The sequence below is a fragment of the Lathamus discolor genome, chromosome 2 (assembly GCF_037157495.1).
Source record: "Lathamus discolor isolate bLatDis1 chromosome 2, bLatDis1.hap1, whole genome shotgun sequence".
NCBI lineage: Eukaryota > Metazoa > Chordata > Aves > Psittaciformes > Psittacidae > Lathamus > Lathamus discolor.
The window spans coordinates 146,178,397-146,192,246 of record NC_088885.1 but is presented as its reverse complement, the minus strand read 5'-3'; the positions used below and the strand labels follow the sequence as shown (position 1 = coordinate 146,192,246).

Sequence of the window (13,850 nt, the reverse complement as noted above, 5' to 3'; positions counted from 1 at the left end):
CCCCTGCATTTCAGTACAATCTAATAGGATGAAGTTTGCATGATGGAATACTGGAGGTGAGGTTTTGTGCTGGGGATGATCAGAAAGCACCAGATACTAGTAGCTTTTACAGAAAATGGAAGGCCAGATGGAACAGGAGATTACTGTCTCTGATCTGCGCACTGCAGCCCACTCTGTGTCACCCGCTTTACTCCTGTGCTGCATCCAGTAAACCAGGACACGTTACAGCGTGTCCTCCAGCAAAGCACTTGCTTCTGACTGATGTCAGAGGGGGAGCCACCTTCTCTCATGGCAGCTTGGTTACGAGTGGTTAAAATACCTTTTGTGATGAGGTGTTAGTACAGGTTCCTATTGATGTTTGTTTCACTTTTAACTTCCCCCTCTCGATGCTTGTTGTGCCCTTTTCCAGCAGGTTGAAGAACTCTCAGTTCCTTTTCTTTTCCTCCCTGTAGAGCCACTTATGTGCTGTGATCAAGCAGCTTCTTCCTCTTTTCTCTGATAAGCTGAACAGCTGAGGTCTGTAAGTCTCTCTCAGAAGGGTATTTACTACAGTCCCTTCAGTAACTTTTCTGTTCCCTTTTGTTCATCTTCAGTTATTCGGCATCTTTCTTACGGGGGGGAGTAATTATTAGCACTGCATGTTTTCTGGTATCTGACTCCGGGTACACAGGGACAATTTCTCCTCTGCACGTACAGCAACGCTTGATGTGTCTAAAAGTTCATTTGCTCTTCTCTAAGAGACTTGAGCTGCTTGTCACTCTAAATTCTTTATGGAATTGCTCCTTTTAAGGTAAAAGTTCTTGTTTCAGATGCCAAAGCATTACAGAGGGTTTTGGTTTACTGCATTTTATAGTCTCTTAAACGGTATGTAAAGGATGTCTGCGCTGCCTGAGGATGCTCCACAAAACCTGCTCCAGGTCTGCACCTTTTTAGCCTCCGATGTCGGCAGAAATTGCTGACACGTCTGGCGCGTGATTGGCGGCACTGCTGTAGGAGAACGCCTGTATCACAGCCCATCTGCAGACTGAGAGAGGGAGCTGGGCGAGAGCAGCTGCTCACAAGTTGGCAGCGAGAGCTCAAATGAGAGAGCTCACGGTCTCATTTGTACCCGTTGGGGATGCGGCACACAAACCCCAGGCTCAGATGGGGGCTGTGCAGCCTGTTCTCCCGCCAGTGCAGGGTGCTGCGGTTAAGGTTTAGAAGAGGTGGGAAGCTGGAACTACCCCGATACGAAAGCTTCCTTATGGACGTCTTTGTACCTGCTCTGTGCTCATCACTGGGAAGTTCAAAATAATATTATATATTTGAAAACTAGTATCAAAATTAGCACACCTGTGTAGAAAAGCAGCCTGGTTGCATGCTGCACATGCTCATTTCATGGCCTCTCTCTCAGTGAACATCATTCCCCTCCATCTGTTGGCTGTTAGCACTTGGCCAAAAGAATTGTTGTTCCTCCGGCTAATCTGATGACTGCTGGCATCCCCTCGTAAACCCTTTTGTCTGGACAGTCCTGTTTTCCTTGGCAGTCTGCAGAGCGCCAGACCACAGGTCCCTCTCTGATCTGAGCACTTGCATGCTGATGCCTTTCCCTTTCCATTTGCCCTTATGCCTCGATTGCTGGAGGAGGCATAACAAAGCAGTGCAGGGCAGGGAGCAAGTAGAGAGCAAAGGGCTTTTGTGCCAGGCTTTCCCGCAGGGCTGCAGGAGATGCCTGGCTCTATCTCCCCAGGGGCTGGGGCTGGTAGAGCTGCTCCCACACGTAAGTGTAGTGTAAGTAAGTGCGCACCAGCTACTGACAGTGGAGCAGAATGCAAATGCACTGGGGAGTTCCTTGCCCTGCAGCCCCACAGTTCACTTAAGGTGTTTTGGTGTCTGGCAGATCACAGGAGAAGGTGCCACCACACATCCAACGTGACCTGTGCTTCCCATTAGGGTTCTGGCTATGAAACCTGCAAGCTTGAGATTCCCTTGCCGAGGTATAAGATTTCTCATGGTTAACGCATTATGTGGAGACTCCTCCCTCCAGAAGAGAGAGTCCTTTAACGCCTGTACAACCTAATAAATAATTCTGAGACAACTGAATTTGTTGGTTTCTTTAAAGAAACATAATTATTTTAAAATGACAAACTGGTCCCTTTGTTGATAAATGTTTTATATCCTGGCTGCTATGCCTGAATAGTTTGTGTAAATAATGTATTAGCTCGCATACAGACGTAGTGCGTTCAGGCAGACACTGCCCAGCGGGGCAAGAATGCTACAGAAATTAAATAGATGATTCTGCGTGGTGCTGAGCACTGGGAGCAGCCATCAATAGGCTGGAAATGCCATCTGCATCTGTTAGGATTGGTCCTGATACAGCTCCGGTGCCTGACACTGCAGTGATGCATTAGGGCTACAGATGCAAGCAGTCAGGCGTTCGCCATCAGCAGGTATGTGGTTTCCCTGGCACTCTTAGGAGCAAGATGAAAAGTGGTGCTCAGAATTGCACTATGGGCTGCTTTAGATAGTGTTTGATACTTACGTTTGCAAACTGGTTTTCAAAAGGCTCGCTTTGCATGGTTGAGGAGAGCTCTCCTTCAAACCAAGGTTTTCAGTTTGCTTTGGTTGGTTGTGCCTCTTTGTTCTCAAAATGGGTCTTGGGTTTTGAACGAGCAGTTTTGCAGAAATCGCATGTGAGGTTCTTTGTGTGTCAGGGCAGGGTCAGGCAGGAGGAGAAGGATATGCACATGCACCAGGGGTTTCCAGATGAAAGTCCTTTGTAAGTAGTGCAGAAGTGGGTGTACATGCAAGTATTCATGGGTGCAAGAGTGCTTGTGGGGGTTTTATGCAGCAATTTGGCATGATCAGGCTGGGGCCTGGGTCCCGTGTGCCACCAGGGCAATCATAGAACCATAGAAAGGTTTGGGTTGGAAGGGACCTTCAAGATCATCCAGCCCCAACCCCTGCCATAGGCAGGGACGCCTTCCACTAGAGCAGGTTGCTCCAAGCCCCGTCCAACCCGGCCTTGAACACTGCCAGGGATGTGGCAGCCACAGCTTCTCTGAGCACCCTGTGCCAGCGCCTCAGCAACCTCACAGGGAAGAACTTTATTATATCCAATCTAAACCTACCCTCTTTTAGTTTGAAACTATTACCGCTTGTCCTGTCGAAAGTGGGTAAGACTCTATCCAGTAAGACTATCCAGCCCTATTGAAAGGAACATTGTTACACCTCATCTGGTATAAGGTCAACTGAAGACCAGTGGAGTTGCCTGAACAGCCCTATAAAAGGAAAAAAACCACCTAAAAAGAAGCCATCTGCAGTTCCAAACTTAATGGCCTGCTGCTTGCGTTTTCCTCTTGTTCAGAAGAGTCCTGCTCCAGAGGGGCTTGGTGATGCAGAGATGCAGAGGAGCTGTGCTCTTGTTCTAGCTGCCTTTTTTGCTGAGAAAAGCAAATAATAGAAAAGTTTGATTTTACTGTAGTCAGCACAAGTACAAGCACAGCGAAGCAGCAGATCTGCAGAGTTACACATCCCCTTTTACCTGGCTGCTCTCAAGCACAGTCCTCCTTCTCAAAGTGCACATGGGGTGGCCTGGTTTAGCTTTGTGTTAACAAAACGGAAAGACAATTATCAGCGCATTTTTCTGTTTCTTCCTGCTGTCTCCTCCTTTCTCTCCCTTAGAAAATGAACATTACTTCAATACTGTGAGTGCAGTAGGTAAAACACTTGCGGAGTTTCCTGCCCTTCCACAGCTCCCTCTCCTGCACTGCTTCTTTGCAGCAGTTAGTCCTCATTGAGTCCCAAAGATCAGCACCCGCTATCAGTCAGTGGAAACCTACCCTGGACTGTAACAGTGCTGGGATGTCACCCTAAAGTTCGGTCTACAAAAGCACACTACACAGAATTAGGGTTCTCGCCCTCTACTTCGTGTCCTACTCCTTTTCTGGGAGTTCTCATTTACAGGAAGGAGATATAAAACAATCTGAGATCCTGACATGAGGGCAAATACGAGAACTGGTAAACAGCCAGAATATTGGAGTATCCAGATATGTTGTGGTGTTACCACTCCTGAGGACTAAGCTGCAGCTGACTTCTTCTGAGTAAAACTAAATCACTTCTCTATTTCAGAGTTGTTCCGTGGATTTGCTGAACTCATTTTTCCTCCAAGCATGGTCAGATTTTGGGTCAGCATGCCTAGACAACATGGGGCTCTGCCAGCACTTCCTTTGTGAAGTCCCTCTGTGGTGTGTTTTTGGAAACAAGTCCAGTCATTCATAAACTCCTGCATAATTAGAGCCAGTATTGCACATCGTCTTGGCTTTCCATTTTTAGATGTTGCGTCTGGAGGACTATAACTTTTAAAGATGCCAACAAGCCACTTAGGAGCTCGATAGCCATAATGGGAAAATCTGTGGAGCTGAATAGAAAATTATAAGCTTCATAAGGACCATTCTAAATTGTTCAGTAAAGAGCTCAGCCAGACATCCAAAACAAGAACAGCAACGATAACCCCTTCTAATTCCATCTTCAGGGGGTTGCACTGTCTGTACTATACTGCTGAAGTCCTGGTCCTGCAGGCAGCTTAATGGAGAGGACAGTGTTCTTTGGACGCTGGACTCTGCTGGGTCCTGTTATTGGACTGTGGCATAAACAGGTGCAGAGCACTGGTTTTACTCATATTTTACCATTAAGGGCTTGTAATCAACCATTTCTCTCTCTTAATTTAGTTAAAACATTCATTAGCCCCAGATACTGAAACACAAGACTTGAGAGAACTGATCCTTTTCAGCATGCTTTAACCTCAAGTTTTCAATAAAGAGCTATTTAAAAATAATTAAGATTTGGAGGATTCTCTGTTATTTGGACGGACAGGAGGGAATCACCGGCTTCAGAGCCGACAGGTGCTGACAAGGGAGAGATCTCACAATAAGTCTTTTCTTCCTCTGCACTCTGAGGCTTTCAGGTATGTCCTGTAATCTCAAAATTAGAGTGCGTGGCAGATAAGCTGAAATTTGTTTCTTTGTTCAGAAGATGCAGTATGGATTTTCCTTTGTTTGGATCTTTAATCCGAGCTGACGCTTCAATAACTGGAATTACGGTACTGGCCTCGCTATTTTTTTCATTTATATTTTTCAAGTCAGAGAATAAATCAATAAGAAATCCACCTCTGCAGTGGGAAAACACCCCAAAGATGTTCACAGCTGGACTGTCACAGCATGAGAGGTCGGGTAGTGGGACCAGATGAGGCTATTTGATGAGGACAAGTGTTTGACACTGCTTCACTGCTAGGAGGAGTCTAAAGTGTGAACAAAGTCAGTCACTCTGTGAAGGACAGACTATAATATCCCCAATTTTAAGAATTAGAATTACAGAATCCCAGACTGGCTTGGTTTGGAAGGGACCTTCAAGATCATCCAGTCCCAACCCCCTCCCGTGGGCAGGGACACCATCCACTAGACCAGGTTGCTCCAAGCCCCGTCCAGCCTGGCCTTGAACACTGCCGGGGATGGGGCAGCCACAGCTTCTCTGGGCACCCAGTGCCAGCGCCTCAGCACCCTCACAGGGAAGAACTTTTGCCTAATGTCTTGTCTAAATCTCCTCTCTTTCAGTTAAAAGCCATTTCCCCTTGTCTGTCACTACTTGCCCTTGTAAAAAGCCCCTCTACAGCTTCCTTGTCATCCCCCTTTAGGCACTAGAAGCTGCTCTAAGGTCTCCCCAGAGCCTCCTCTTCTCCAGGCTGAACAAGCCCAGCACTCTCAGCCTGTCTCCATAGCAGAGATGCTCCAGCCTCTGATGATTTTTGTGGCCTCTGGATTCTTTCCAACAGGTCCATGCCCTTCCAGCGCTGGGGGCCCCAGAGCTGGGCACAGGACTGCAGGGGGGGGGGTCTTAGGAAAGTGGAGCAGAGGGGCAGAAACAATCACCTCTCTCAACCTTCTGGCCACTCTCCTTTTGATGCTGCCCAGGATATTAGTTCTCTGTTGAAATGCCAAAGCACGCTGACAGGAGTTCATTCTTTGAACTTACTCCTGCATTTTTCTGTGCAAAGTACTGGGGAATAGGGCTGAGTAGACGAAGCCGGAGTTCAGGCTGCGTGGTGGTTTCCTCATCAGTGAAATGGAGATGCTCCTTTATTTCCTACCAGCAGGCCAAGGTTCTTTATATTAAAATATTCAAAAGGGAGTTTATGATCTCCAGAAAAAGGCAAGGTGGTGGTGCCATAATGATGGAAAGTGTTGATGTGATTTATTTTTAGAAGTATCCCTTTAGAAAGAGCCTGCCTGAGCCAGTGATCATCATTACAGGCTGGTCTTTACCTCGTAAGGGCTCAGCAGCTTTGATGGGCAATAAATGCCAGACAAGCACATTTCAGGCAAAGAAGATACGTATGTGTTTATGTTCCTTTACAGGGGGTGGCAGGAAAGGTGGGTCTGACCCTGTGGCTGTGTGTGTGTATGTTCCTGTGTGTGCATGCGTGCCTGTGAGCATCAGCATCTTCAGCGCTCTCCCACTGACCTAGAGGGTACTGAATTCACCATGTGTGGTGCCGCATTTACCTTCTCAGAAGATACAAGCAAGTGGTGCTTTTGCTTCCTTATGGACCTTCCTTATTGACGCACATTGTGAGTTCTCTTGCTGCCAGCGCAGGGAAGTGCTGCTGTGAAACAGGTGCCTTTACAGGACTTCAAAGCCTAGGAGCCAGAGTTTAGTTTTAGGAGCAGCGCTGCATGATGCTGTTAGCACATTGCTGGTAATTGGAGCATAACGCTGCCTAGAGAGGCACCTCAGCAGGGTTTGCCTCTGACATGCGACATGCAAACCCTCTCTGGCACACTTGTTATCTTTAAACAGCAGATGATTTTTGGTAAGACCACATTTGCTACTTGTGTAACCACCACACTGGAGCCAGTTGGATAGTGTTTGGCAATCCAGATGTTGTGCCTGTTTTGCCTGCACCATCTAGATTTACAGGGTGCTCTGTGTAAACATCTGGACAAAAATTGCTAAGAGAATTTTTATGTGTCAGGATACACTTTGACTTCAATGGCTTGTCTGTCCAGATGTTTCTGTGAGTAATATCAAAGTGAACTGGATCCAACCATGATATCACTGAAGACTTTGAAGTTGGTTTAAATTTCAATGGTTACTGTCCATCTTAACCATAACAAAGTTGTTTTAACAGTACATTGAAGTGAAGTCTCTACTTCCCTGTTTGTCTTTGTTAATCCAAACTTCTGGACTAAGAAACTGCTGGCATGGAAAGGAAAAAACAGTTGCACCTTGACATGAGTTGCTGAATGGCTGCGGACTTTCATTTCCGTTGTCAGGCCTAGAAGAATTGTGCAGGATTCCTGTTAATTTAGCAGCATTTTCAGGTTGAGCTCATGCTCACACCCATACTTGGCTGTTCACTGCGGACCCCCATCACTGTTCATGCACGCTGCTGCTGTACTTACACGTAGCATCCCTTGGAGTCCTGCAGTTAGGGCAGCATGGCTGCAGCGGCTGCAGTAATGAACCAGGCTGAAAGAAATACTCCAATGGCTGCCTTACAGAACTTGGCAAGAAAATCCTTTTTATGTGAGTTTCAAGGTCGTCAGATATCATTATAGCCAAGTATTAAAAATTTCAAAGAAAGGAGGCAGTGTGTTTGATTTATAGAATAATTATCTAGCTTTCGCTCTAACTTGGCTTTGGCGATGGTTTTGCAAGCACTCGAAAATTAAATCCATTTTTTATGGCACTACAAGGTATTATCTCACAGCAAATGATAATTAAACACCTGTGAAATCAATTAGCCCTTTAAGCAGGGGGAAAAGAGGAAAAAAAAGAAGTTTTCCAATTACGTTTTTGCACCTCCAAACTTTCTAATTCCAGAACCGGCGCTCACGGAGAGGGAGGTGAGCTGCCAGCCAGTAGCCTGTTAACTGGCAGTAAGATCACCCCAAAAGCGTTGCACAGCTGTAAATCTGCAAGCAAGCAGTTCATGGCGACGGCACCCTTCCAAGTAGAACGTGTTATCCTTTCGAGCTCAGTGCTGGGCAGCTCTCTATCCGGCACACAGCTGAGCTGTCAGCTTTTCTACAAAGACACATACTCACTTCGGTGCTCTCAATGCCAAGTTTTACTTGACAGTTTATTTAAAAGCCAGCATACCTTAATGGAAACCAAGCAATGAGACACTCATTGTGACAGGGTGGGTTTCTTTTCACTTCTCCAGCCGGTAGTTCAGGGCCATCTGCGTTAAGCATTCGCACATGGAAAACTGGCCGATAGCTTAATAGCTGAAACAATATCCTGGAAAACTGGGAAACACTCTGCCATTTAGCCTTGCATTGTAGGTGTTTAATATCTGTCTTTGTTGTAGAACTTGAGCTGATGCAGAGACTTCTGGAATATGCAGTATGTGTTCATGGGCTTTCATATTCAAGGAGGGAGCCCTGGACAGAGTTGGTTAAGTGCCACCACAATTTTTGGCTCAGGAAAGGAAAAAAGAGCTCTAGTCCCATCTGACATCTACAGCAGTATGTGCTGATACTCCCTGCCAACGATGAGTTCCAGCGTCTTCCAAAAGATGGATTATGTGTGGCACTGTTAAAATATGTCCTGCTGCATTAAACCCATTGTATTTGGTTTGGGTTCTGCTCCTGCATTTCCATCTGAATTTTGGTAGCCATAGCATACAGGTAGTTTTTGGTGAGTGCTGTATCACCAGAGGAGGGAGGCAGGCAAGCACTCTGTGGCATCCTTATCATTGCCAAAGTCTCTCTAGCTGCTGGAGAAGCCACCAGTCATCTGTATCTCGGGTTTGGGAATGGTGATGGTATCCCTTATCAGTGTTCAGAGAATTAGATAAAAAAATATGTACACTGCTTTGTGATTCCTGCGTGAGAGGTGACATACAGATGGATAAAGTATGGTAATCATCTGGGTAGCTGGACGTGTCTGCTGGTCTAAATAGCCCATGTTTCTTTAGACGTCTCTTCAGTCAGTGGCCATGTGGCTTTGGAAATAATAATAGTTTATATTAAAATTGGTAGTGAAAATGTTTCCCAGGCCAGTTTATAATCTCTTAAGTGTAGTGACATGAGGAAATGCTTAAGCTGTATGAAGGAATGTATGGCATGGCTGATTAGCCACTGCAGAGGCTCTGCAGCCTGCCCAGGCTCCTTGGGATAATGGTGAACCAGGAATCCCAAGCAGCCCTGTAATCCACATGCTGATAGACAAGGTCAGTACATCAGAGGGAAAAGAAAAAGGGGGGGTGGGATCTAGACATTAAAAGGGTAAGAGCATTTGGCTAGCAGCATTTCTCCCTCAGATGGTTGCCTACACAGCACTGCACTGTTTACACCTGCGTGATAGATGGGGCTGAACATGTTTTCTCAGCTATGGGTGGTAGCAAGGAGGGGATATTTCAATTAAAGTGTGAATAAATTAGAATTGATTACAAATAGAGCTATTTGTTTACGCTGCCTAAAATGGTATTAGCTGCGAACAAGGTGTGTTTAATCATAATGGAAGGAAGCCTAAAAGTTAATAAAACACATTGCTGATTCTTGCAGAGGAATGCCAGCCTTGGGTTAAATTTGTATCTATTTTAGTTCTGAAGCCCCAACTGTCATTTTAAAGGCATATGCATTTTGGATGCTAACATGTTTGAATGATGCAGCTGAGGCCCAGGCCAAGCCGACCCTAAAATTGGCAGTAAAACAGTACCTCCGTGCAAGCACACAGAATGAAGGAACATAGGAATACGAGCAAAAAGCATGTGCATTCTTCTAACATGGAAACCAGGAGCTTCTGGAAACAAACACTCTCTGAGTAAATCAGGGTACTCCTCTCAAAGCTTTCCTATAGTAAATGCGCAGGAAAACTAACTGCCAGCAGTAGAGGAAAGGAAAGTGCCAGGAGGAGTGCGACACCGAGGCAGCACAAGCAAGGAAGGATTGCCTGTGTGGTGCCCCATGGTGCCACTGTGCACTCCAATGCCTCAGCTGCAAGTGGAGCCTGAAAAACCTCCGTGGCTGTGTAAAACCAGAGCCTCTGGATAGGCGGGTAATGCAGAGCTGTCCCCACAAGCTCGCAGCTCCAGGTTTGCAGAAGCCACAGCTATGCAAGCTGGAAGACTGTAACAAATCTCCTTGCCATCTTCAGATGTTACCGGCTAATGGAAATAAGTAGTTCTGAAAACAGATCTAACCCTTATTGCCAGGGGAGAAGAAGAAGAGGAGTTTCTGGAAGAACCTCTTCTAAACACTTGACTATTTTCTCCATAAGTTAAGGCTCTCTGTCAGTTTCCAGCAGGGTTGTACTACTCCATTGCCTCCCTGAGGTCCTGTTGAGATTAGTAAGTGAAGATGCTGGGGAAATTAAGCCCATCATTGGTGTGATACCGGCATTTGCAGTAGATGCCAGATGAGTACTCAATGTAGAAGTGTCCTGCTCCAACTGAGAGGGTGTTCCTGGATGTCTGGGCCAGCTCTGATTTCTCTCCTGGACAAGTGAAGAAGGAATTTCAAGTCCAGCAAAGATTTAGCTTAGATACTGTCTTAATCACAGAGATTATCTCACTGACTTCACTGAAAGCATTTCAGGTCAGTTAAGGGAAGTGCAGAGATGCTTTCGGGTGAGATGTGTAGGCTTCTAGAGTGGAAAAAAAATGCCAATTGTAAATAAGCAATTTTCCCTCCTCAACAGAACTCTGGCAAAGCTCAAACCTCCTGCTGTGTTCATGGTTCCTATAGGGCCGAATGGGAAGGAGTCTGAAACTGGGGGTTGCCCTGACATCTTCTCTCTTCCCCATGGCTGGAGCTTCATTCCCTAGATGACGGGTTTGTGGCCAAGCTCTCCTCCAAATGCTGCTTGGCAGCTGAGAGAAACATTGAATGGTCTCTTCTGCAGACTCAGCTCTGAAGTTCGATTTGGTACATGTAAAAGATTTCCTCCATAAGCGATACTTCACAATGCAAAGCCATGCTCGCAGCTTGCCAGGGATGTTTATGTGTTTGTGGCTGGCTAAGCGTGTTGTGTGAAAGGTGTTTCCAAATTCACATTGAAATATACTGGGCTATCTCCTTTCATCTAAGGCAGGGTGCCCCCATTGTTTTGTGTGCTACCCATGAACTAGCAGAGGTAAAGTTAGCACCTTGTGTCTAAGGCTTTCACATAGATGCTTGATCCTGGAGTGGTCGCTGGGTGGTTAAACTGGAAGTCAGAGGTCATGTGGGGTCACCTTAAAACAGTTGGGTTGAGATTGCAGAGAAATTTGTTCATGAGAAGAATCTCTGTGCAATTCATTTGCCGCAGCAGCTCTTGATGGATATTGCTTTACTCTGGATCTGCTCCTCTATTTGTGGGCTCTCCCTAAAGTGAGTGGGAATTTGTGCCTATACATCAAGGTTAGGGCGAGGCTTTCAGTGTAGGTATGATGCAGATAAATTGCTTGATGACCATGAACCGTGCTGTTCCAGAGCTCAGCAATAAATCACACATTAGGCTTTAAAATGCACAAACAGGAGCAAGGCACTCACTGATTTCCAGGTGGGAAATGGTCAACAAAATCCTTTTCTCTTTTTCTCCCTTCTTTGTAAATCTATCCTAATATCAGTAAATGAGATAGGAAAGTAAAGGTGCCCAATGTAAGGTGCTGCTGGCATATGGAGGACTCGCTTCCACTGGCCTTGTCCTCTGCTTTTCTTTGTGTTCTGATTCTGCCATTGATATTTCTTGGATATTGTTGCATTCCAGGGTACTAACAGGAATTTACATTTATAGCTGATTAATGATGGGGGACTTCTGCCTGGCATACTCTAGCCCTACCGGGTATTCTGTTTTGGGTATGTATTAACATTTCTTGTCATACAATATACAGTGAAAGTGACGAGCCTCCGACCTCTCAGTATGTAAAAGAGGAACGCTTGAAAATGGCAACTTCCTTTATTTTCTTGGTATTCCAATTTCCTTGTATTTTCCCCTGTGAGCTGTGTCACTGCTGGCTGGGGAGCTGGGACATGGTTGCCAATCAATATCCCACACAGAGAAAAAGAAATTGCTGCCACTCAGATGAAATATGTATGTATGTATTTTAACCAGAGTTGAGATATGGTGTAAAAAACACCAAAAAGCCCTTTGAAGTCTGTTTTGTAGTTTTAATTAATGCAACGAGCGTTTTTATTTTACTCTCAGTGGAGATAATCTTAATCCATTCACAGTGACCTTTTCTTGTGCAAATTAGCTACACACGCTTGTTTAAGCAAATGGGCCTTTGCAAGATGTCTCTTCCTAAAGACTGGAGCTTATAATTGAAAATTGGCTTACTCCCATCTGTCTGGCCTGTGTGAGAATAGGAACGTAGATCCGGACTTTTTTGTATATAAAATATAATCATATACATATGTATATACGTACACAAATATACACATACAATAAACATTGCTCTGCCTGCAGGCTACAGTTAAATTAGATTATTAGTGTTAGAAATCTCAGTGCCACAAGTTGCTGTCAGAAGAACATCTGCCTGCAGAGTCCAGGACACTGGAGAACGGAGGGTGTTTAATCCATATCCTTTTGTCTCAGATGAGGCCGGTGCCATTCACAGCTCCATGGGTACAATTAGCTAATAACAGGCTGGAAACTGTTAGGATTTGATGTGTGGTTTTGGTGAATGGTTTCAAGGTGATTGATAGAAATGGGAAAAAACCCAGGAGTGTCTATAAGCACTTGAGTTTTAATTCAGAGGAGCAGGGGCCGTTGCAGCTATGTGGTTAATTGCCAAAATTGGGCAGTTTATCCATCTCAGCACACTTGACAATAACCACCAAGTGAGTCATTGTAATCTCCTGTCCCTTTTTGAGTGCCTGCTTGATAAGGGAAAATTTCTTTGGCATAGTTTGCATATTTTTTTGCTTTGTACAAACCTCTTGTGCAAAAATGAACACAGTTGTGCATGACCTTGACTAAATCTGAATACAAATCAGTGTCACTGCAGTGTTGCAACAGTGCTTTGGGTATCAGCATATTGCATATGATAAAGTTTGTTGTTAGGGCTCGTGCACACCTGCTTGTATAGAAATGGCTGATTACTGCAATGGCAAAAGGATTTTGTACATCCTCAGTTACATTACCACTCTCCCCAACTCTCTCCCGTGGTGGTTGCTCCTGAAGGTGAGCAAAAAGGAGCCAGGGAGGTGGCTGACACATGCGTGCACGGAGGGAGTTAACCTGGTGGTGAGCAGTCTTGGTTGGGGATGATGTTATCCAGATGGGTCTCAACAGCTGTTTGCATTTTCATGCCCAGTGACTCCAGGACTCATGCTAATTGAATTTTCTCTTTTCTCCCCTGTTCTTGTTAGGTATGATTACCGTGAAATGCTGCACAATGCCACTTTCTGTCTGGTTCCCCGTGGCCGCAGGCTTGGCTCTTTCAGGTTTCTGGAAGCCTTGCAGGTAAGAGCTGCACTTTAAAGTATTGGCTACGCTGGCTGCAATTCAGCATGCAAAAGCAAGGAGGTGGGGAGCAGGGAAGTGTGTTTCATTTCCCTAGTGGACAATAATCCACTTTGCAAAAGCCTCTAGTCATAGTCCTGAAGCAGTTGGCAGCTTCTTCCCAGGAGGGGCCGAGCACTGAGCTCATCTGAAGGTTGAATGGGGTTACCTCCAGGAAAAAGGGTTTCCCTGGATGTGGTGAGGCTGAGAGGTTGGTCTGGTTTAGAGCAGCATCAAGCTGTGAGAATTCCCATGGGAGACACTGGCCTTTACAAGCCCCGGGGCAGTAAAAGTAGGGGCTTGTTTTCACTTAGCCCAAACAGACCTGCTTATGCATTGCCTGTCTTGAGGTGGTGCTTGCTGAACATGCAGAAGGTGTC

At 45.6% G+C, this 13,850-nt stretch overlaps 1 protein-coding gene across 2 annotated transcripts in view; it reads left to right on the top strand.

The window, feature by feature from the left end:
* The window catches only part of EXT1 (exostosin glycosyltransferase 1), a 176,668-nt gene that overhangs the window by 137,953 nt on the left and 24,865 nt on the right, over window positions 1–13,850 (top strand). For both annotated transcript variants that reach the window (XM_065668843.1, XM_065668845.1), the window contains one exon: window positions 13,338–13,431. In XM_065668843.1, the coding sequence (XP_065524915.1) occupies window positions 13,338–13,431 (94 nt within the window). The remainder of the gene's footprint in view (window positions 1–13,337; window positions 13,432–13,850) is intronic.